Here is a 25356-nt window from a genome sequence, read left to right as displayed (position 1 = left end):
GTTCTGCTGTGCATGGGGTCGCTATGAGTCGGAAACGACTCGACGGCACCTAACAACAACAACAACTTTAGGTTTTCTTCTCATGAACTTAACTTTTATATTTGGAAAGGAGTTTCTAGGAAATAAAACCAAAAGGGGACTTAGTAAATATTATTTGATAAACATATTACTTAGTATCCTCTAACTCTCGCAGGAAAGGGGCTGGTACAAGAATGCTTTCTTCATAGAGAAGCACTGCAGGTTATTGTGTAGCATGTATTTTAGAGGAAAATGAGAAGTTAGACTATTAAAGCTGTTGCTGTTGTCATCGTTGTTAGGTGCTATCAAGCAGATTCTGACTCATATCGACCCTGTGTACAACAGAACAAAACACTGCTAGGTCCTGTGTCATCCTCACAAACCTTGCTATGCTTAAGCCCATCACTGCAGCCATATAGCCACTGTGTCAATCCATCCCACTGAGGGTCTTTTACTAGAGAACTTTTTTTTTTAATATATTATGAAGAAAGTCATGATTTTTTCAAATATTGATAGCTTTTATTATTTAAAAAAAGTATTTATAAATGTGGTAGTATGGTACACTAGTGTTTCCTACCATTTAGAATAAGATATTTATCTTTTTTTAATATTTGTGATATTCATAAACTCCTTTTAATTAAGGAAACTAGTCTCCGACTTATGATATATTTGACTTATGAGAAACTATACTTAAAACCATCTGTTTGGTTTGGTTTATTTTTTTGTACATCTTATCATGAGTAATATATACTACATATAATGTTGCAGACTATAATTTGCTGATGTTATTATTCCCAGATGTTTACTTGCAGATGTTCAAAGATTGAATTTATAAAGATGCTGATAATAAAAGGCAATCATAATAAAATTTTGAAAAAGAAAAAAGGGGTGTTCGTCTTATGTCAGAACTGACTTTCAACGGAGTCATCAGAAAGGGACCCTGTTATAAGTCAGGGACTACCTGTATTTTCATAAATTAAGCATATATTATAATATATATTATACTTTTTCCCAAATACATTTGCTTTCAAAAATATTCAGATGCTTCAACAATCCACCTTTGTGGAACAAAAGGTACATAATTAATAATATCTTATAAACAGACTGACTTCGGGGCTCTCTATGGACACGAAGTTGACTTTAAAAATAATCCTTTAATATGACTGATTCAGAGTTAAAGTAACAAGAATATTTAAAATGCGTGCTCTAACATCCAGGGACGATAACATTGTGAAAAATATGGAGCAACCCAGGTGCAACGCAGAAGGCCTGGTGATGTACTTCTATAGATTTTATTTTGTTAATTGCCCATGGGTCAGTCATGACTCTTGATGACCACATGTATGTCAGAGTAGAACTGTGCTCCATAGAGTTTTCAAGACTCTCACCTTTTGGAAGCAGATCACCAGGCCTGTCTTCCATGGTGCATCTGGGTAAGATCAAATATCCAAACTTCTGGTTAATAGTTGAGTATTTTATTGTTTGAAAGCCCGTTAACCATTGAAAACCCCAGGGAGTACAGTTCTGCTCTGAAACACATGAGGTCAGGAGTTAGAAGGGATCTGAAGGCAACTGGTAAGGAATAAAATTATGATGACAATATCAAACATATCAAATATCATGAAGATGGCAGGATGGCATAGGACCAGGAAATATTTCATTGTGTTATATATAAGGTCACCATGAGTCAACACCAACTCAATGGCAACTAACAAGGGATAAAAGGCACCCACATGTGGGCAGAGATCCATATAATGTGCTAAGAAGCAGCTCAGAGAAACTTAAAGATCTGAGAGACATGAGCCATGGGAGTGGGTGAGACACTTTGGAACATACCCATAACTTCTAAGAAACCTACTGAAATGTGGGATGATTTCATAGAATATGCATATATTCTGTCCAGCATTTCTACGTGGTTAAATCGTTCACTATTTAGCAAAGAACCTACAAAATGCAAAGTAATGACTCTACTCGGGCCACATTCTGTATAGAATTAATTTTGTTTCCTGCCAATATAATCTAGGATTCAGTGCAACCATGTGACTCACCCTGATATTTCTAAATTAATATTCAATTTTATAAAATGCAAGTTTTACCAGAACTTACAAGTCAAAACGAAGATTCTCTCTTTCTTCAAAAAAGTAGTCCAGAATAAATTTTCTTACAAAATCAGGATTCAAAGTATTATCAATTACTTCAGTTCTTCCGAACTGTTGAGAGACAGCAAGAGAGAAAAAGATTAAAATCAAACTTTACATAGTTACTTATCACAAGAATACTTACTACGAATATAGTTCCTTTAAAACATAAACAATAAATATCCAAACAGTTTGATAAATAAGTCCCTTCAGAAAAGGTTTTAGAGATCAAATCATCCTTCTAATTCACTACACGAAACCAGCAAATGACACGAGTTCATTCAACTTTACTAGATAAACAGATTGTCTTCAAAATTCAAAAAACTTCTTCAAAAAGCTTAAAAGTCAAATCCCTTTCTAATCAAAAGAAGTTATTGCTACCTTCAATTTCAATTTAACATAAACTTATTTCTCCAAACCTAGTATGTACCTATTTCAGATGATACATACTCTTGCAGTAGAAGGGACCAAAATATTCATAACCCTCTCCCGCTTAATAAAACTACAAATAATCCTCCACACAAAATAGTTTAGAAGTGCCTTATTTCGTAAAATGTATTACACACGAAGTCAGAGCAGTCAGTTCTGGGTTTTTGTTTTGTTTTGTTTTAATGCTTATGTTAGGTATCCAGATAGCCAAAACGGGACCTACAGTGTGTCACATTTTCTGAGGAGCCCTGGTGGTGCAGTGGTTAAGACCCTGGCTGCTAACCGAAAGGTCAAGATTTGTACCTACTAGGCATTCTGATGGAGAAAGATGTAGCAATCTGTTTCCAAAACAGTAAGTCTTGGAAATCCTATAGGCCAGTTCTACTCTGTCCTATAGGGACATGATGAGTCAAAATCAAATCCAGGGCAACAGGTTTGGTTTTTTTGTTTTGTTTTATTTTACATCGCACTTTATCTTAGAAAGAAAAACAAAACAAAAAAAACTAAACTAAACATAAGTTTCTACATCTTGGGGCAGGAGAACACCAGGAAATGAAACTCCATTTCTAGTTTTCCCTTCTTTCAAGGCAAAATAAAGCCATTAGGCACTGCATCCAATTAGAGAGCACAAATATAAATTTTACATCTTTTCTCACCTTGGTTTATAGTCTTCCCCTCCAACAACACTGGAATAATGATGAGGAAATGTTAACCCTTATTTCTGAATGTTGTTGCTGTTATTGTTATGTGCCGTCGAGTCGGCCCCGACTCATAGCAACCCCTCCTTGGGTTTCTGAGGCAGTATCACTATGGAAGCAGATTGCCCCATCTTCCTTCCAAGGAGTGGCTGGTGGGTTTGAACCGCCAGCCTTCTGGTTAGCAGTCAAGTGCCTTAGGCACTATGCTATCAGAGCTCCTATCTCTGAATGGTATAATCAATCAAACATGCTGTCTTATCAAAGAACTAATTTTCATTGAAATTCAATGAAATACTGTAAATTTTAATAGGAGTAAGAGGGAAAAAATGTGCTAAACCATTATAAAGTGAAGGTCATGAGCTTTCTAAAATTTCAATATAGTGAAAATATTGATGACATAGATTTACTATGGCTCTTGCCAACTAATCTCAAAAAAAAAAATCAGTTTCTAAGAGCCTTATGCCTTTGGACAATATTTTTTTATCATTGGCTAATAATGCGCTGGGAGCTCTGGTAGCATAGTGGCTAAGACACTTGCCTGCTAACCAGACGGCTGGTGGTTCAAACCCACCAGCCACTCCTCGGAAGGAAGGTTGGGCAATCCTACTTCCGTAGTGATACTGCCTCGGAAACCCAAGGAGGGGTCGCTATGAGTCAGGGCTGACTCGACGGCACATAACAACAACAACAACAATAATGCGCAGGGAGCACTGGTGGCATAGTGCCTAAGACATTTGACTACTAACCAGAAGGCTGGTGGTTCAAACCCACCAGCCGCTCCTCGGAAGGAAGGTTGGGCAATCTACTTCTGTGGATACCGCCTTGGAAACCCAAGGAGGGGTCACTATGAGTCAAATCCAACTCGATGGCAGTGTGTGTGTGTGTGTGTGTGTGTGTAATAATGTACAGACAAGTTATCATAACCCAAGGTAACTAATTCAGTACTCAAAATTATTCAAAATTTGTTCAAATAAATATTGAATATTTATTTTGGACAATAATAATATTACTCCCATCCATTATTGAGTACTAACTCAATAAGGAAAGATGTTGTTCTAAGTACCTTTCATATATTACTTTAAGCCCTATTACCACCTTAAAACTACTTGCTCTGAGCATTTTTCATATATTACTTAAAAACCTTACCAAAACCCTGCAAAGTAGGTATGATTAGTACCACTTGATAGATGAGAAAATTTAAGTACTTTCCAACTTAATCACTTTGACTATAAGAGCAACATTCTTTCAAAGACTCTCCTCTGTTTCTGCATGGAACATGTTAGCTCTCAGGGAAGATCCAAGAGTAAGACTATACATAGTTTCTGGGTTTTTCCAACCACTCACTGCTGGAAGGCAGAATGGTTTCCAAACCAGAGCAGAGAGTACCAAATTCACAAATTACAACACTCTTAAAACAGAAACCAACCAGTACCCATATTCCCCACCCCCTAAAGCCCACCAGCCACTCCTCGGAAGGAAGGTTGGGCAATCCTACTTCTGTAGTGATAACTGCCTCGGAAACCCAAGGAGGGGTCGCTATGAGTCAGGGCTGACTCGACAGCAAATAACAACAACAACAACAAAGCCCTCCTGTAGATTTTAATCTAAGTCCACAATCAGAGGGAAATCTATAAACTAGAGTGAAATTTTCCAGGATAAGACCATTGAATTGCAAGTCAAAGACCTAAGAACCCATGAACCTATAAAATACTTACAAACTAGTTTCTTATGGAACCCTTGCTTGTCAGCAACAAGGGTGGCTGGGTATACTCTGATATCTCTAGTGAAGATTACTATGTAGCCATTAAAATTCTTCTTTTAGCTAACCATCTATAAATTATAACTATATCCATTATAATGTCTTCTGGTACATGGTCCTGATATTGTTTTTGATGATATCACCAGTGACCTTCATATTGCTAAACTCATGTGGTCACTTTTTGGTCCTCATCTCAGCAATATCTGATATGGCTGCCTATTCCTTCCTTTCTGAACTACTCTTTTCTGGCTTTTAAAAAAAAATGTTGTAAAAAATAATGGTAACACAACATTTGCCAAGTCAAAATTTCTCATGTGTATAAACCAATGACACCACTTACATCAATCATGTTGTGTAACCATCACTATTGTCTGTTGCCAAATTTTCCATCACCATAAACAGAAACTCAACTGGGAACCATATATCAGATAAGGGTTTAGTATCCAGTTTTTATAATGAGCTCTGGTGGTATAATAGGTAAGACTTTTGGTTGCTAACCAGAAGGTCAGCAGTTCAAACCCACCAGCTGCTCTATGGGAGGAAGATGAGGCAATTTACTTCTGTAAAGATTTATAGCCTTGGAAACCCAATGGTGGTCACTACAATTCAGAATTGACTTGATGGCAGTGCCTTTGGGATTATCCAGATTATATAAACAACTCCTACAACTTAACAAGAAAAAAGACAAACAATCCAATCAAAAACATGAGCAAAGGACCAGAACAGGCATTTCACCAAAGAGGATATACAAACAGCCAATAAGCAAATGAAAAGATGTTCAACGTCATTAGCCTTTAAAAAAAAAAAAAAAAAAATCCTGCTCACAGTGACCCTATAAGATAGAGTAGCACTGTCCTACAGGATTTCCAAGACTATAGTCTTTATGGAAGCAGACTGCTACACCTTTCTCCTGTGGAGTGGCTAGTTAATGCGTTCAAACCGCGAACCTTTCAGTTAGCAGTCCAGATTTTAACCATTGTGCCACCAGGGCTCCACTAGGGAGATACAAATCAAAACCACAATGAGATACCACTTCAACTCACTTGTTATGTTTATGTGCCGTTGAGTCGGGCCCAACTCATAGTGACCCCTCCTTGGGTTTCCAAGGCAGTATCACTATGGAAGTACATTGCCCAACCTTCCTTCTGAGGAGTGGTTGGTCAGTTTGAACCACCAGTCTTCTGGTTAGCCATCAAGTGCCTTAGGCACTATGCTACCAGAGCTCCTACTCACTAGGATGGCTAAAATTAGAGAAAAAAAATTGAATAACAAACGCTGGCAGGGAGCTCTGGTAGCACAGTGCTTAAGGCACTTGACTGCTAACCAGAAGGCTGGCAGTTCAAACCCACCAGCCACTCCTCGGAAGGAAGGTTGGGCAATCTACTTCCGTAGTGATACCACCTCAGAAAGCCAAGGAGGGGTCTCTATGAGTCAGGTCCGACTTGAGAGCACGTAACAACAACAACAAGAACAAATGTTGGTGAGCACATGAAGAAACTGGAACCATCATCCATCACTCCTGTTTGGAATGCAAAATGACAGAGATGCTGCAGCAAACAGTTTAGTGGGTACTCAAAACGTAAACACAGAGCTAACATATGACCCAGCGATTCCACTCTTAAGTGTATATACAAGAGATTTGAAAGCAGCAACACAAGCAAACCAATGTTCATTGCAGCATTTGCCACAATAGCCAAAAGGTATAAACAATCCAAACATCCAAGAGATGAATGGTAAACAAAATGTGATATATACACACAATGGAATATTATTCTGCCGTAAAGAGAAATGAAGTCCTGATACATGCCACTACCGACGAACCTTGAAAACAAAGGAGGAATCATTGTTTTATGGCTTTTTTGACGTCACACTCCTCCTTTATTATTCCTGTTCTCAGATTCTCAGGCATTCAACCTCTCAGTATCAGAGCACAGTTCTAGGTCTTCTTTTTCTTCTCTGTTATCTTCATTCTTCTAATAGAATAGTGCATACATTCTACCAGTTCTAAATTTCATCTGCATGATGATAACTACCAAAAGTGTATCAGACGCAACCTGCTACTGAGTTCAGATGCATGCATACAATTGCCTTCTTGACTTATATACACACTTGGTTGTGTCACAGGTCCTCAAAATTACCAACCAAAGTTCATTTTACACCACAAATACCACCACAGTTCTGGTCCTTCCCAAGTCTTATACCTTGTCAATAAATGATCCCACTTTCCACTCAATTCCTCCAATCATAAATGGGAGTCATCCTTCTCAATTCTTTTTAATCCACCAATTCCTATTCATCACTATTTCATAAACAGTCCATTTCAACTCCAAAACACACATGCACAGCTGTCCATGTCTCTCTATATTTCATGATCAATCTAATCCAAGCTTTCACCTCTCTCATGGACTACCTCAATCATCCTCTTTCACATCTCTTTTAACCTTGATCCTTCTCCAATTCATCCTTCATATAACATCCAGAGCAATCTTCTGATAAAATGTAAACATGATCATGTCATTTCTCTACACTAAAAGTCTTTAAATAGCTTCCTAGGAGCTGTGGTGATGTAGTGCCTAAGGCATTTGACTGCTAACTAGAAGCCTGGCAGTTCAAACTCACCAACCACTCCTCAGAATGAAGGTTGGGCAATGTACTTCTTGTGGTGTAACCGCCTCAGGAACCCAAGGAGGTGTTGCTATGAGTCAGATCTGACTCCACAGCAGTGAGTTTGGCTTTGTTTTTTTTATAGCATTAAGGAGCTCTGGTAGTGTAGGGCCTAAGGCACTTGACTGCTAACCAGAAGGCTGGCAGTTCAAACCCACCAGCCACTCCTGAGAAGGAAGGTTGGGCAATGTACTTCTGTAATGATACTGCTTCAGAAACCCAAAGAGGGGTAGCTATGAGTCAGGTCTGACTTGACGGCACCTAACAACAACAACAATACAAAGAATGAAATATATTTTCTTTGTTCTATAGGATGGCATATAACAACAACAACATAGGGCTTGGCCCCTTTCCACACTCTTTTTCACAGCACTTGTTTTGTTGTTTTGTTTTGTTTTTCTTTCATAAAATTTATATTTTGGAACTATACATTTGTTTTAGTTTCCCCCACTAAAGGGTAAGCCTCTATGGTGCACTGAATTACTTGGTATGGTTCTTCTACTTGGACTTTGTAGCGTTCATCAGATGACTGGGTAGAACTCTGCAAATAAAAGGTGCTTGTGGCATGCCAGAGACTGGATAGCTTGTTAGTAAAATAAATAAGGTACAAGGCACCCTTGTGGGGGTGAGACCACTGAAATAAGGTGTCTGGAACCCTAATGTAACTGGTTGGTTTTGTCATTTTGCTAGGCTTACAGTAAGCCATCCTATAGACTGAAGGAGTATCTCACTAACTTGAAAAGAGAAAGGCTGGAGGTCCTTGGGCCCAAGATCCCTGCACTGGCCCTTCTTGGCAGAGAGACCAACAGAGGTGACCAGCAGTGGTGACTAGCAGCAGAACCAAAAGACCAGCATGAAACAGAGTGGTGGGCTTGCCAGCCCATAAAGCAAGAGAGCTGAGTGCTTTTGGCAGGAGGCTTGCTGGCAGAGTGGGGAGCATCTAGGTGCACCTATTGGCAGAGTTAAAAGAACTTTGTAACACTAGCCCGAGAGCAGGACAGAGACCAGGCCATGAGGCCAAGGCCAGAGAGGCGTGCCTGAGGGCATGGCTGAGGGAAGGCTGTCCTAATCAAAGAATTGTATCCTAAACTTGAATTGTAACCTGTTACTTCCCTAATAAATCCCATAATCATGAGTATTGTCTGTGAGTTCTGTGTGACCATTGCAAGGAATTACTGAACGTGCCATGTGAGGGACAGCTGGTGTCAAAATTAGTAAAAAGGCTAAAGGGTAGCAGCATGTTTGGCCTCACAGGAATAAATGTTGACCTATTCAGGGTGATTCTCTTTCCCCCTCATGAAGTTAGAGAAGAACAGAGGAAAATGCTGCCCCAGAACCTTTTTTGCAGTGCCTCCATGATGGCACAAAACACATATATCTGTTTGACTTAAACCCATATAAAACTGAACAAATGGTTATTTAAGGAAAACCACACAAAATATTGTTTGGAGAAAAAATATCACGGGTAATATATAGTGTAATACCAATTTTACTTTCATTCTTCTATTTTTATCTGTATAGATATATATGTTGGACCTCTGTATCTGTGGATTCAACCAACCACTGATTGAAAATATCCAGGAGGGGAAAAAGACAATTAAGTTGTCAAAGTAATCTGTCAAAGGCTGAGGGAGTGTAAAGGGATACTTACAAGCCATTGACATTATATTAAGTATTATAAGAAATCTAGAGATGATTTAAAGTATGCAGGAGGATGTGTGTAGGTTATATGCAAATACTATACCATTTCATATAAAGGACTTGAGCATTCATCTGCTGATTTTGATGTGGGAGGAGTGTCTTGGAACCAATTCCCCATTGTTTTACAAACACACAGACAGACAGATACAGATATATACACAGAAAAATAGAAGAATGTAAACCAAAATGCAGAAATTATTTTCTAATTGTTTTTTTAAACTTTTATATTTCTAAGTTTTCCTAAATTTCCTGTAACAAGTATGCTTTATTTTTAAAACCAGAAATTAAAAAAACAATAATAATAAGCAGAATTTTTGCAGTTCATTTTATTATAAAAGTCAAAACTTGCAATAATAAGAAATCCGCAGATACATTATAACTCCTTCAACTCATGGGAAATATGTTGGTTCTTTCCCACAAGGTGAAATGTATTCACTATCAACCAAATGATTCATCTTTTTGACTTGAAATAAAATTTAAGTTGCAGCTGATGCCTTATACAACCAAAAAAAAAAAAAAAAAAACCTTCTAATCATTTGGAAAATGTGCCACTGCATTTGATTTTAAACAGATTAGATGTGTTTAAAAGTTTGAGAAAAAACAAATATTGAGAATACATGTTGATGATAGAGGAGCTCTGGTGGCCTAGTGCCAAAGGCATTTGACTGCTAACCAGAAGCCTGGCAGTTCAAGCCCACCAGCCACTCCTCAGAAGGAAGGTTGGGCAAACTATTTCCATAGTGATACCGCCTTGGAAACCCAAGGAGGGGTCACTACGAGTTAGATGTGACTCGATGGCAGTGGGTTGGTTTGGGTTGGGTTGGTTGATGATATAGGCAGAGAAATGGCTCCATTTGAAAAAAATATCTTGCAGCCTAAAAATTTCTATTCTGAATATAAGAAATACTACATTGTCAGAAGGACTTACAAACCTAATTAAAACTATTTCTGGCACAATGAATGTATCCAAATATGTGGCCATTAAGCACTTTTCCAGAAACACACAGCATTACGTTTTTATTATTTCATGTTCTTTTACTCACCAATGATGAAGCTTTGTCATTTGAAAGAAGCACATAGAGTGTTCATTTTGTTAGAAAATAAAACATTGCCCCTTTTAAAACTTTAAGCAAAAAAAAAAAAAAAATCAACAATTCACAATCAAGTCTTAGAAAGTTTTTCTTTGTTTTATACTTGAGCTAATCGGATAAATGCCTACTTTTCCAATTTAGGAACAAATCTTGCAGTAAATGATAGAATGGAAATACTCCTGACTTCTAAACTTCTAAATTAACTAATTGTTAAACTGATTCGGAAGAGCAGCACTGGAAAGAACTTCATCTATTTACATCTATTTATGGCACCAAGCAGATGAACTCTGCTTTGAGAAAAATGTTCAGAAAGATTTAGTACACAGTGAAAGCCCAACACAACTACCCAGTCTCACTGTCAGCTGAAGTGAAAATGATGAAAGAAAAATCTTCTGAATTGTTGCACACCTAAAACTCAATAATTATATTAGAACTAAATTTTAGTATCTGTGATATACAACAAAGTCCCTAGGTACTAAGCAAACAGAGTATACAAACTGAGATAGTGCAAACTGAATTATTAAGACAATATTAACCCAAATTCGATCATAAAAACTCAATTTGGGGATAGGGATATCCAAGCTACATAAAGGATACCAAACACAAAGAAAAATAGACTCTCCTCTTGAGAGTCAAACACAGGGCTCACCAGAGAATCAGTGGCCCGTTTCTGCTGAGGGAAAGAGTGATCATTCTGTAATGTAACTCATATTAGAAGACATCTGCTCACAAGTCAATTAACTGAAATTCATTTAATTATAAGTACAAAACCTAAAGGTTTTATCTAGATTTTACATTAGTGATGTAGATATAGCTATAGATCTATACATACATACATGTATGCATACACACAAATTTATAGAAGTAAATTGACTTTCTTTTAATATTCTTGGTTAAGATAATTGTATCTCTACATAAAGGACTTTCATTCACTGTTTAGAACCTTCTTGTTTTTAAGAATAGGAGCCCTGTTGCCACAGTGGTTAGGTTGTTTTTGTTGTTGTTAGGTGCATCGAGTTGGCTCTGACTATGGGCAACCCTATGGGCAACAGAACAAAACACTGCCTGGTCCTGTGCCAGCCTCACAATCCTTGCTACACCGAGACCATCATTGCAGCCACTGTGTCAATCCATCTCATTGAGGTCCTTCCCTTCTTCACTGACCTTCCACCTTACCAAGCATGATATCCTTCTCTAGGGAATGGTCTCTTCTTATAACATGACCAAAGTAGATCAGATGAATCTGGCCAATTCTTGTATCCAAGGAGCATTCAGCTGCACTTCCTCCAGGACAGATTTGTTCATTGTTTGGGCAGTCCATTGTACTTTCATTACTCTTTGTAAACACTACTATTCAAAAGCATCAACTCTTCTTTGGTCTTCCTTGTTCATTGTCCAGCTTTCACATGTATATGGGCAATTGGAAATGTCATGGCTTGGGTTAGGTACACCTTAGTCTTCAAGGAGACATCTTTGCTTTTCAGCACTTGAAAGAGGTCTTTTGCAGCAGATTTGTCCAGTAGTTAGGTACTCAGCTGCTAACTGAGAGGTCATGGTTCAAACTCAGAAGATACTCAATGGGAAAAAGATGTGGCTGCTTGCCTCTGTAAAGACTTAACAGCCTTGGAAACCATATGGAGTAGTGCTACTGTGTCCTATATGTTGACTATGTGTCAGAACAGACTCTATGGCAATGGTTTGCATTTTTAAGAACTAAATCATTAACCACCAAAAAAAAAGATACCTTGATCACTTTTCTGTGATTTCCATACTATACATTATCAGCATTTTTACTAGGTTACAGTATTTTAACAACTTTTTGTAATTTGCCATAAGGTTGATTCCAACTCAAGGCATAGCCAAGTGTGTAGAATAGAACAGCTAGATAGGGCTTACAAGAGACCTTTTGAGAACAGAGTGCCAACGTGCCTCAAGGGGGTTCAAACTGCCAACCTTTCGCTAAACTTCCAGCTAGTAGTTGAACATTTGACCGTTTTCCCAATCTTGGGCATCATTTAAAACCTTAGATAATACATTCTCTTAAAATTAAGTAATTTCACTCACTGCCATCAAGTCTGATCTAACTCACAGGGACACCTCCTTGGGTTTCCAAGGTGGTATCACTACAAAAGTAGATTGCCCAACCTTCTCTCCGAGGAGCGGCTCGGGATTTGAACCGCCAGCCTTCTTGTTAACAGTCAAATGCCTTAGACACCATGCCACCAGAGCTCCCAAAATTAAATAATAGCCTTAAAATTATTTTAATGGATAGCTTTTAAGAGGTCATTGCTTGCTATTAATTCTTGACTCAGTATCTCTTGAATGTCGTTTTTGGGGAATATGGGTTAATTTTATCATGTCAGTTAGTTATTATCTTCATTTATGTGAGACAACATTTTTTTTTAAATGAATTGGGCAGTTCATTTTCATTTAGATTACTATGTAAATTCAATTAAAATAAACTTGAATAATTTAATGTATTCTCACCACCTCTAACATCTTTAAATACTTATAAACAATTCTGCATGTAGATGATCAATAAATGTTGCTGACATTAAAAATTAAGTCATAATGAATTTTCTACTCAAAACTAACTTTTGATTAATTTTTTAAATCCTCCAAAGCAGCAATTTTTAAATATTTTTTAGAATTCTGGAATTTTATTAATTTTTTTTTTTAATTTTGCAACACACTTTCTTCTCTTCCTGAATGTTAGGTACAGTTTCAGCACTTAAATTTTATTTATTAATTCTAAATGTTTATTTCTGTGGATTTCAATTAAATTTATTTTGTGTTGAGAAATTTGCAGGAAAATGGAAACACTGTTAAGTGAAGTCTGAGAATTATTTTTATTCACAAGTGATTAGAATGAAATTTTACTTTTGCCTATGACAAATTAGGTTTTTCAGAATAACTCTTCCTTCAATAACAATAGAAAAGTTGCATAAAATATTAAAATAATATATCTGGAGTCACCCGATCTACCAAAAAGTTATTATTTGTGGAATCAAAAACCTGGAAAAAAGAAAGGAAAAGCGAGAGGTCAAGCCTGGTTTTTGATATAAAGAGGCCAAGTGCAACAAAGATTTAACAGTTCCATCAAGGTGAGAGAAATCACTGGAGTGAAACACCCCACAAAGGGGATGTATGCATGTTCATTCTGCATTTCATTTATCAATATGTATAAAACTTAAAAAAAAAAAAAAAAAAAAGAGGTCAAGAAATAAACCAACCAAGGATTTTGATTGGGACAACAAAAGCTTATACTAAGAAAAAAGAAGAAAAAAAACAAAACCATTGCTATTGAGTCAATTCTGACTTATAGCGACCCCGCATTGGGTTTATAAGGTAGTTAATTTTTATGGAAGTAGACTATATGATCTTCCTCTCACAGAGCAGCTAGCTGGTGGGTTTAAACCACTGACCTTCTGATTAGCAACCAAATGCCTTACCCACTATGCCACCAGAGCTAAGAATCAGAAAAAGACCAATCCTCAGCAGTAATGAAACTCAACTCAGAATCATTCAAATCTAAATTTCTTTGCACAGCTCTCTCCCCACAAACAAAAGTAAATTCACTTTGCAGAAGGATAAAATCATCCAAAGTCTCAAATTATCTCGATTTTTCCCAGCAATATACAGTAGTTATTAACAAGTACAAGAATTATGGCTCCCAGTGCTGATGGAACAGCTGTAGCAGACCAATGCTCCTGCCAAGAACTAGAAAAAGCAGGTAAAATATACACGTATATTGCTTACTATGACTGCAGAAATGCAAAGGCAGATAAGTCTTGCAGGCCAATTCTGAAGACAAAGGAAGTTCATCAATGTTAGCCCAACTGTTGCTTGGAACAAACAAGAAAGACAAAATTCAAATAAAAAGAAAGAGAAATGGAGCCAGGAAATCGTAGCAACAATTAGACATATTTTTGAACATTCATGACTGAACAGACATAGGAGCTTTGTGAAGTTAGAAAAATTACCTGGACCCAGCATTCCTTAATATTTTAGGAAAGCAAAAGAAAAATTCAAAGTCAAATTACATACAAAATTAGTATGAAAAAAGAGATTAGAGAACAGAATAATATCCCTCAAGGAAACAAAAGCATGCCAAGGATACACTCAAAAACCAGATCAAAACTATAACGCAGTATTTCAAAAGGAGGTAAAGACAGAAAGAACACTTCCGGTAAGATGGAGGAATAGGCAGACAAGCAACACAGACCCCCTTCAACAAAGAAAAGAGAAACCAGTTGACAGAGATACAGAAGATAATCCTGGAGCCCTGAGCTTTGAAAGGAACTATACAGAAGTGGATTAGGCACCAACTAGTGAAAAACCTGAACAAAAACAGTGAGTACAGATGGTCAGAGCTGCAGACTATCAGCTACTCTGACAGGATCAACAGCCTGAATATTCCAAGTACTGTTGGGACCTGAGAATTGACCTAAAGATCAGCCCTGGTCACCAAGGACTGCAGGGACGACTGCGCTCATGGCCTATGACAAGGAAGGGAAACAGCAAGGAAGAAGACAACCTGAGCTGTTGACTATCCACTGTCTGGAGGGCATAGCCATTTTGATTGTTTACACACGGCAGCCATTTTGTATATTTAAAGTAATCGAGGGCACAGCCAGTTTGAATGTTTATAAGTGGCAGCCATTTTGGATATTTAAAGTGACAGAGAGCACAGCCATTTTGAATCTTTACAAGCAGTGGCTATTTTGGATATTTAAAGTGACCAAGGGTGTAGCCATTTTGAATCTTTACAAGTGGCAACCATTTTGGATTTTAAAGTGATAGCATTCTCATTCTCATTCCACGGACCTAAGAATACGCTCTGTTTGACAAGGTTGGCAGGGACATACAAGAGGCTGACAACAGGAAAGGAGACAGGTGGTTAGTGTATAAGTGCTGCCAACTAGTGAATAGAGGAGCACAGCACAGTACCCTGCTTGCATAGATAACATACAAACAAAACAAAGAAAACGAAAATCGTGGGCAAGTCACTCCAACATACAATCACCAATTAAATATAAACACAAAATGTCATAATGCCTTGGAGACAACAGAGCATCACAGTGCACACAAAGAAGCAAGATAAAGCAGGAGAAACAAGGGACCAGGATATAGACCCAAAACATATCCCTAAGGAAGATGTAGCATTGGAACTCCCTGATAAGGAATTCAAAAGAATTATATTTAGGTATCTTCAATGAATTGAGAGACAGACCAAGGAAAAGACAGAGAAAACCCTAGAACAATTTAAGAAGAAAATGACAAAATAAATGAAAAATTAGAAATGATTCTAAATCTATGGATAGAAATCCAGAAGATTAATATTAAATTGTCAGAAATAGATAACACATTGGAAGGGCAAAGGAGTAGAATTGATGCAATGGAAGACAGAATTAATGAGATTGAAGACAAATATCTGAATACTTCTTTGGAAAGGGAACAATCAGGAAAAAGATCAAGACAAAATGAAGAAAGCCTAAGGTTCATATGGGATACCATCAAAAGGAATAACCTACGTGCCATTGGAATTCCAGAACAGGAAGAGGGAAATAAAACCACTGAGAAAATTGTCCAAGATTTGTTGGAAGAGAACCCTGATATGATCAAAGATGAGAATATATTCATTCAGGAAGTCCAATGAACCGCAAACAGGATAGACCTCAAAAGAAAATCACCAAGACATATAATCATCAAACTTACCAAAATCAAAGACAAAAGAAAGAATCTTGAGAGCACCATGGGTAAAACGAAAAGTTACCTACAAGGGGCAACCAATAAGATTAAGCTCAGATTTCTCGGCAGAAACTATGCAGGCAGGAAGACAATGGGATGGTATATATAAAACTTTTAAAGAGAAAAATTTGCAACCAAGAATTAGGTACCCAGCAAAATTGGCCCTCAAATATGATGGTAAAATTAGGACATTTACAGAGAAGCAGAAATTAAGGGAATTTGTTAAAACCAGAACAACCAAAAAGAGGGAAAAAACTGTGTCGTTACAGAACTTCTAGATGGTAGGGATGTCAAGATAACTACAAGACAGAATGGACTGTTCTAAACTTGGGAAGAAAACTATAAATCACAGGGTAACCTCAAAGAAAAATGATCAACCTTCACATCAAAATAAAAAAGAGGACCAGCACAAATATTTAGCAAATACTAAAACAACAGCAACAAAGGAAGTGATAACACAATTCATAAACAAAACAAGCTCAGCATAGAAAATCATATGGAACAAAGAAATAGACACCACGAAAAAGCACATGACAAAAATGACAGCAACAAATTCATATTTGCCAATAATTACATTATCTGGCAAGGGACTTATCTCCAAGATTTATAGAAACTCCAATGCCTCAACACCAAAGGAATTAACAATCCAAATGAAAAATGGGCAAAAGACATGAATAGACATTTCACCAATGAGGACATTCAGGTGGCCAACTAATACATGAAGAGATGCTCACAATTATTGGCCATCAGAGAGATGCAAATCAAAACAACGAGATACTGTCTCACCCCAGCACTGATGGCAAGGTTCAACAAGACAGAAAATAACAAATGCTGGCAAGGATGTGGAGAGATTGGGACTCTCATAAACTGCTGGTGGGACAAGGATGTGGAGAGATTAAGACTCTCCTACACTGCTGGTGGGACTGTGAAGTGATACACCACTGTGTAAAACAATATGGCAGTTCCTTAGAAAGCTGGAATTGGAGATACCATTTGACCCAGCAATCCCATTACTAGGTATATATCCTAGAGAGGTAAGAGCCAGGACAGGAACAGATACATGCATGCTCATGTTCACTATAGCACTATTTACAATAGCTAAAAAGGTGGAAACATCCTTTGTGCCCATCAGCGGAGGAGTGGATGACCAAACTATGGTACATACACATAATAGAATCCCATGCAACACTAAAGAATAATGTAGAGTCTGCAAAACTCTGCATAATATGGATGAACTTGGAGGATATTATGCTGAGTGAAATAAGTCATTCACAAAAGAGCAAATATAGTATTAGTTTGTTGTTGTGGAGTGTCATGGAAAGGTTTATATATGGAGGGAAACTTTCTTTATTGTTTACCAGGGATGGGAGGAGAGGGGAGGGAACACTGCCAAAAAAAAAAAAAAAAAATGCATTGACCTATGTCATTTTAGTTTTGTGTATTTCATTGTACATAAATTATATTTCAATAAAATGCATTAAAAAATCAAGAAAGAATGACAAAGAAAAATTAGAAATACTGAAAATTAGGTGACTGAAATTAAGGAAGAAATAGAGATAAAATAACATTTTAGGAACTAAACAAACTATAAAGGACACAACAGTAAACAAGTACCACAGATAATGTCTTAAGAGAACAGAAGGTGGAAAAAAGAATATTTTAATTTAAGAATTAAAAAGAAGTGGCATCAAAAAGAAATTGAGAAAAAGTAGCAAATACTAAATAGAGAAAATATTGACCCAGAATATGATAATGTAAGTCCATGAAAAAGAAAACCAAAACAAGGAACAGATCAAATATTAAAAACTATAGTTAAAAAACTTTTTCAATTAAAAAAATATTTGCAATTACATGTTAAAAGAGTACACCATCTATTTGAGCACACCAATGCAGAATGACCAATAACTAAGATATATTCTAGTGAAAGTACTGAGAATTTTTAGAACAAAATAATCCACTGGCCATCTATACAAAAACATCCTATGATTTAAAGAAAAATTAAATTAAATTTGTATCAGACTTTTGGATAGAAATGCTTTATGACAGAAGAAAATGAAGCAATATATTTAATGTAACCAAGGAAAGAAAATGTGATCAAGGCATTCTATTTTTCAAGTATAAAAAACACAAACTGTTATCAACATGCAAGAAACGGGAACATTTTTCCCACAAGCTCCTTCCGAAGAACCTACTAGAGATTGAGCATTGGACAACACAATTTATTAGACAGACTTTGACATATGAAGTAGCGGAAAGTATTACTTATAGAACTAAGGCTAACTGAGGTCTAAAAAAAAAAGAGAGAGAGAGAGAGAGGGAGAAAATAAAGTATGCAATAGTTATATGAACTGATAAGGTAGATGTAGTATAAAATTATCCCAGTGTTCTAGGCATCAAGCATCAGTGGATACAAACTCCAAAAATTAGTGCAAACAAGGCATCATGTGCCTCCCAATGAAAATTTACATTGCCAAATATATTTACTATTTGCTAAAGTATTGAACCTGTGTCTTATCAAGCTTCTAATTCCATCTGACAAATTACAGAAATACAAAGAACAAAAAAAACATAATAAACTGCACCATAAGTATATAAACCACAAAAATTTAAAAAAAGCAAACCCACTGCCTTCCAGTCAATTTCAACTCCTAGTGACCCCACAGGACAGAGTAGAACTGCCCCATAGAGTGTTCAAGGGTGTATAATCTTTACAGAAGGGCACTGCCACATCTTTCTCCCCTGCTAGTGGGTCTGAACCCCCAACCTCTTTGGTTAGCAGTTGAGCCAAGCCGAGTGTTCATGCACTGCTCCTCCAGGGCTACTTCCACGATGATATAGTCAGGGTCTCTACAATGGAAAATTCTTTTAAATCAAATGCTTCAGGTTCTCTAACAGATAACTTGCAGAAAGAGATGAAAGGGAAACTGTAGATTAAAAAAAAACACTGAATTTTTTTTAATGTGCCAGATTAAAGTATAGTGTCTAGGCGTGGAAATTCAAGTAATAATACCATAATTACTTTTACCAACGTGTTTGTGTGCATAGAACAGTGTATGGAAGTCAATACTCTTGGGAAAAAGAGAGAGATATGGTTGGCAGGGGCCACAGAAAGAAATTCTGGGGTTACTGGCAAAATGCTATTTCTTGACCTTTCTGATACTTATAAGAAAATTTGCTTGTAACAATTCACCATGCTAAACATTTTTTGTATTGTTTCTGCATTTTTTATAGTAAATAAAAGAAAAAATGAATGCAAAACTAAGCACTTCCCATTTAAAATAACTGAGATGATACATTGCCAATATAATCTTACCAACAGAAATTTTAAAAATGATCCTTAAAGGATACATACATTCACATGAAGAAATGAAGACAATCTAATAGAGCAATTATGTAGAAAATAATATTCACTAAACAAAACAATAAAATAGCATGATTGTTTACATTATACAAAATTAAAATTCATAATAACAATGACACCAAAGGTGGGAGTAGAGTTTGTTAGTTAAAATAATTTAAGGACCAAGCATTTTCTTAGAAGTTGCAAAAAAAAAAAAAAAAACAATTTATATTTTTGTTCCTAAAATATCAAGAATGTATATTGAAATTTTTAGGGTAATTACTCAAAGAATAGTAAATGAAAGCATAATTAAGTAAATAAAACAAAATATGTAGTATTAAAAAATTATCAAATCCAAGCAGAAAAGGATTGATAAAGGAATTCAAAATACATGGATAAAATAGAAAGAAATGGTTGAGTTAAGCCTAAAGATATTAGCAGTTACATTAACTATAAATAATCTAAATACTAATAAAAGACAAAGATTATCAGAGCATATTTGTTTTCAATATGCTGCTTAAAAAGGTACACTTGAAATGTAAAAACACAGAAAAATTGAATGTCAATGGATGTGAAAATATAAACCATGCAAACATTAAACAAAAGAAAGCTGTCTTAACTATTCAAATATCATTCAAAGTAGAATTTCAGGCAAGAAGCATTTTCAGAGAAACAGTAAGAACATGGAACATCTTGTCTACGAAAGCAGAACTACTCAAGGAGTGCTGAGGATGTTTTTAAAGGATACAGAAGCCAGCTTGAAGATGCTTCCACTGGGCAAATCAGCTTAGTGTACACACCAAAATAAATGATAATAAAGTCATTTGGATAAAATAGGAAATTATGAGTCCGTACTTACATAAGCAAACTAAACATTTAATGATCATACAGTCTCAAAGTGCATGCCCAAATACTCATTAACTACCTCTGCAACATAACTCCCAAAGTGCCTTCTCAAAATATCTATTAACTACAAAAAGGAAGTAACTTTTTGGTAGGGAAGCCAGGCAGACACGATTTCAATCAAGTGATCAAAATTAATCTAACTAGAAATGGAACAAACCAAAATCACATTCTACCTATGATTCTTATTCAATTGGTCACAGGATATGCACAGAGCTAATAGCCTTTAACTGAGCCTTATAAACTTTAATAGGAAGCATATTGCAGTAAGCCACAAACAGCTTGTAATTATCTGTAGCCAAATATATTTCTAAACCATTTGTGTCCCTTTTTAAACAGGAAATTTACAAGGCCACTCTGAGATCTCTTTCCAGAAATGGTAAATAATACAGTCTTTTCCTTTAGGGTGCTCAACATACTTTTGCTAAAACACTGTTTTAAGATTGGTCAGACATTCTACAGAATATATTGGTTTTACAATGTTCTTTCAACTGCACATGACACAACCATTCTTGTAAGAGGACATCAAATGTCTGCTCAATCTCTTAATTTATCAGAGTAGCGAAGTCAGAATACATACTGTGAGAAGCCTTCAAATGTCCACTAAAGGAATACAATTTGTACAGACAGGATGTTCAGCAGTGTATTGCAATAAAAATCTTTTAAAAAGTGAGAAAAGAAAAAAGTATTCAATTGCTCTGCAGTATGAATCCAGTATAGTGAATATGGTGTCAGTAGCCAAGCAGGACCCTCAATGGATCAGCAACAGAGACTGCCTCAAGATTGTGGAAGCTTCCTCTCTCCTGTACAAATAACTTTAGATGTTTCATTATGATTTTTCTCTAGAACAAAAATGGAGTGAATGAAATGAGTGTGCCCTAAGCTTTAAGCTGTAAATAATATATTTTTAATGTATGTTATAATTCAAATTCCAAAATATGTAGTTAATGTTACAATAAGAAGCAGAACAAAGCATAGGGCTCTAATAATCAGTATGGTCATATGAAAAATGTGATCTTTGTAGTAAATGATCTATAAGGCATCTTCCAACTTTTAAGGTCTGAAGCCATGCTAGCTAAGTGTGTGTCTGTGTTTTAGGGGTACTTCCAAATTTATACATTCAACAAATTAATTTCAATAAATATTAATTGAGGACCTTTAAGAACAAAGCCTTATCGATAGTACTCTGTTAAAGGGACTTGGCATAAAGTTAAGAAGCAAAGCTGAGACATAAAAGTGAGTATGTGCACAAAAAGACAAAACGAGTCCTTGCTGTTTGTTGAGTAATATAAAGTAGAAAAATGACAAGGGCCGCAGGAAAGGTATAGAAAGAATATAAACTATAGGTCTTCAAAAGACCATGGTAGAAATTCTCATTGTGACAGTTAAGAAAGACTTACAAATACAATAACATTTAAACTAAGCTGAGAAGAATTTTCCCTTCTTTTCCGAATGTGGTGTGTGTACATGTATGGAACAGAGATAGATAAAATATCAAAATGTAGTTATCAGCATTTGGCAGTATATTTGATTCCAAACTATAATGAATAGAAGTTATAAACAACTTCAGCTTTCTTTCTTTCATCAGATACTAGCTTTGGGGATCCAGAAGCAACTCTATAGTTCTAAATGTTTCAAAGTTAAAAAAAAAAAATTTATCCACAAAATGAGTTAATTGGGTTATATATGGATATCTGCAGGAGCTTTGGTAGCAATAGTGCCTAAGGCACTTGACTGCTAACCAGAAGGCTGGCAGTTCAAACCCACCAGCCACTCCTCGGAAGGCAGGTTGGGCAATCTACTTCCATAGTGATACTGCCTTGGAAACCCAAGGAGGGGTCGCTATGAGTTGGGGCCGACTCGATGGCAAATAACAACAAAAACAATATGGATATCTAAAATTTAACTCAAAGAAGTAAATTACAATGTTTTCAGAATTTCTCAAAGTAAAGTGTGTAATCTTAGAGATGTTACTACCTATTGCTATTTCCACTGGCCTCTAAGAGACTTTCCTATTTTCATAATTCATGGCATTTAAGTAGTATTTATAGCTCCAAAATTATTACGGACAGGATTAAAATCATTTTAGCTTTAAAAGACCCAGGATTTCAAGAGTTTTTGATAGCTCACAATCATTTGTTGTTGTTGTTGTTAGGTGCCATCAAGTTGGCCCTGACTCATAGCGACCCTATGTACAACAGAACGAAACACTGCCCGGTGCTATGCCAGTCTCACAATCCTTGCCATACCTGAGCCCACTGTTGTAGCCACTGTATCAATCCATCTTGTTGAGGGCCTTCCCCTTTTTCACTGACCTCCCACTTTACCAGTCATGATATCATTCTCCAAGGAATGGTTCCTTCTGACAACATGACCAAAGTAGGTGAGATGAAGTCTGGCCACTCTCACTTCCAAGGAGAAATCATTAGGTAAAATTTATTCATGATATGGAAGTAATTCTAACAGAGGCAGGTATAATTTTAAAATTACAAATTTCAGCTGAAGATTAGTTTTAAATAATTTTTCTATTCCTTTAGCTGGCACATTTGTTTTGATACATGTTAAAACTCTTCTTTCACTTCCCCTCTCTACTATATAAAAGTAATTCATCAGGGCATAAAATCATATTGCATGTCTACATTTTTCCAGAAGGCACTTGAGTTCAAATGCAAATTTAACCACTACATTATTGAGTTATGTTCATACCTAAATTAGTAAATTGATTGTACAAGTACACTGAAGTTGCTGAAAAACTGTCCAACTATATTTGATGCTCCTTTATGTAAAAAGACTATTTTTAAATTTTATCCATCACAACAGCTACATAATAGACACCCAATAAAGGTTGGTCAAATTGATAAATGGATGGATGTATTTTAAAGTATTAATAAAACACCTATAAAATTATTTGGTTTGTCTGATTCCAAATATCCTAATAGAAATCATCAAAGGTTATATTATATTTCATCATCGTAAAATAATGTTCAATACTTGAAAGATAACTGGAAGAGTTGAAAAATTCCTATAGTTCCACAAAACCACAGATTTTTTAAGGAATGTAGAGCTAATGAAGTCCAGCTTGAGTACTTCCAGTAGCAGGACATCCACCACAGCTCCAGGATACAATTTCAAGGAACACATTCTACTGTGAGATATTCTAAGTACTAAAAGGTCTTCCTCAGAGTAGACTGAACATTGCCTCTTTGTCTCTCTAATCACTGACCTTTTGTTTTGTTTCATCCTGTACAACATTAAGTAACCTACCCACTGTCATTGAGTCAATTCCTACTCATAGTGACCCCCACTAGGTTTCCAAAGCTGTAAATCTTTACAGATGTAGATTGCCTCATCCTCCTCCCATTGAGCAACTGGTGGGTTTGAACTGCAGACCTTCTGGGTAGAAGCCAAACGTCTCACCCACTATGCCATCAGAGCTCCTTAACATTAAGTAAGTGTACCCCTATTTCTATATGAAAATACATCTGAAGACAACTATTGTGTCTTCAAACTTTGTATTTTCAGGTCAAATGTTCCCTTATTCATGTTAAAGCTTCTCTCATTCCTCTTCAAGACAGCTAGCTGCCCTTCTCAAATACATGCCTGGTTTTTCAATGGCCTAAAACAGAGAATTGAAAAGTAACACTCCAGATTTGCTCCCAAAACACAACAGAGGCAAAATATAATAATATTAGGTTGAATCATATGAAATTGCCAATACTCAACATTTTTGAACTACAAAAATGACAATTTCATATGATTCAACATAACAGGATTATCTTCTTTGATGTAAGCACTGAACATCCATCATGCATCCTCAGATTGCATTAGCCGTTTAGCAGCTGTGTAACACCACGGCTTCATAATAGGTTTGAGGCCAAGTAATTCCCCTAGGTCATTTTCCCATCAACTGCTGCGCTTATGCAATGAATTTTACAAAATTTTACAATGCAAGAATTTACTTACCTGCCACTTACTAGTTTTGTGATCCCTACAAAAGTTTTTTCATCTCTTGTAGTCCCAAAGTCACATGGTGCTTACTAGGGGCTAGACAACATTCTCACTAGTTCACATCTAATGCTCAAACCAACCCTGTGAGCTAGAATCTATTATCATTTTCCCAGTTACAGATGAGGAAGCAGAGGCACTGAGAAGTCAAGTGCATGTCCTTAACAACTCATCATACTGGTTCTTGAAATAAGAAAACTGCTTTTCTCAAATGTTTTATGCCATGTTATTGAGTAACAAATACTGTGCATTATATTTTTTTCACCCCATCCTGTATGCAGCAAATATAATCGTTTGATAAATATAATAAATTTTAGCTCCAGAATACTTGTCTGCTGCACTGGCATTTCCTTCCTATTCTTCCAGACTGTTCTCCAGTGCTTTAACTCTTTAACACTTTGTTGAAAGTGCCTTTTGATTGGTTTCTCCCCTCTTGCATCCAGCAACATACACATACTCTATATAATTCTGTTTTCTAGTTCTCATCACTTTCTCAATTTTTGTTTTCATTCTCCTTTTGAGTTTGATCCCCTCTTACCAGTATTTTCTGCTCCTTAAAAAACCAAAAATAAAAGAAGCAACAAAGTAGATACTCTGCTATAATATTATGCTACTTTCCCTAAATAGTAAACCTTCCCTTTCCATTTGTTTTTAGTTTTGAGTCAAGCTTAAGAAAATGAGAACAAATCCCCAAAGACTGACTTACAGAATTTCTTCCCATTAATAAAACAAGTATGGTAAATATTCTGTATATCAGAGTGTCTAACAAGGGAGCTCTGGTAGCATAGTGGCTAAGACACTTGCCTGCTAACCAGACGGCTGGCGGTTCAAACCCACCAGCCACTCCTTGGAAGGAAGG

At 36.3% G+C, this 25356-nt stretch overlaps 1 protein-coding gene across 1 annotated transcript in view; it reads right to left on the bottom strand.

Moving 5' to 3' along the window:
- Positions 1–25356, bottom strand: part of CPNE8 (copine 8) — a 426365-nt gene that overhangs the window by 336059 nt on the left and 64950 nt on the right. The window contains exon 4 of the mRNA XM_007943187.2: positions 2125–2228. Within this exon, the coding sequence (XP_007941378.1) occupies positions 2125–2228 (104 nt within the window). The remainder of the gene's footprint in view (positions 1–2124; positions 2229–25356) is intronic.

The sequence above is a fragment of the Orycteropus afer genome, unplaced genomic scaffold, assembly GCF_000298275.1.
Source record: "Orycteropus afer afer isolate SDZICR_OR568_19922 unplaced genomic scaffold, OryAfe1.0 scaffold00100, whole genome shotgun sequence".
Taxonomy (NCBI): Eukaryota; Metazoa; Chordata; class Mammalia; order Tubulidentata; family Orycteropodidae; genus Orycteropus; species Orycteropus afer.
This window is presented reverse-complemented; position numbering and strand designations above follow the sequence as displayed.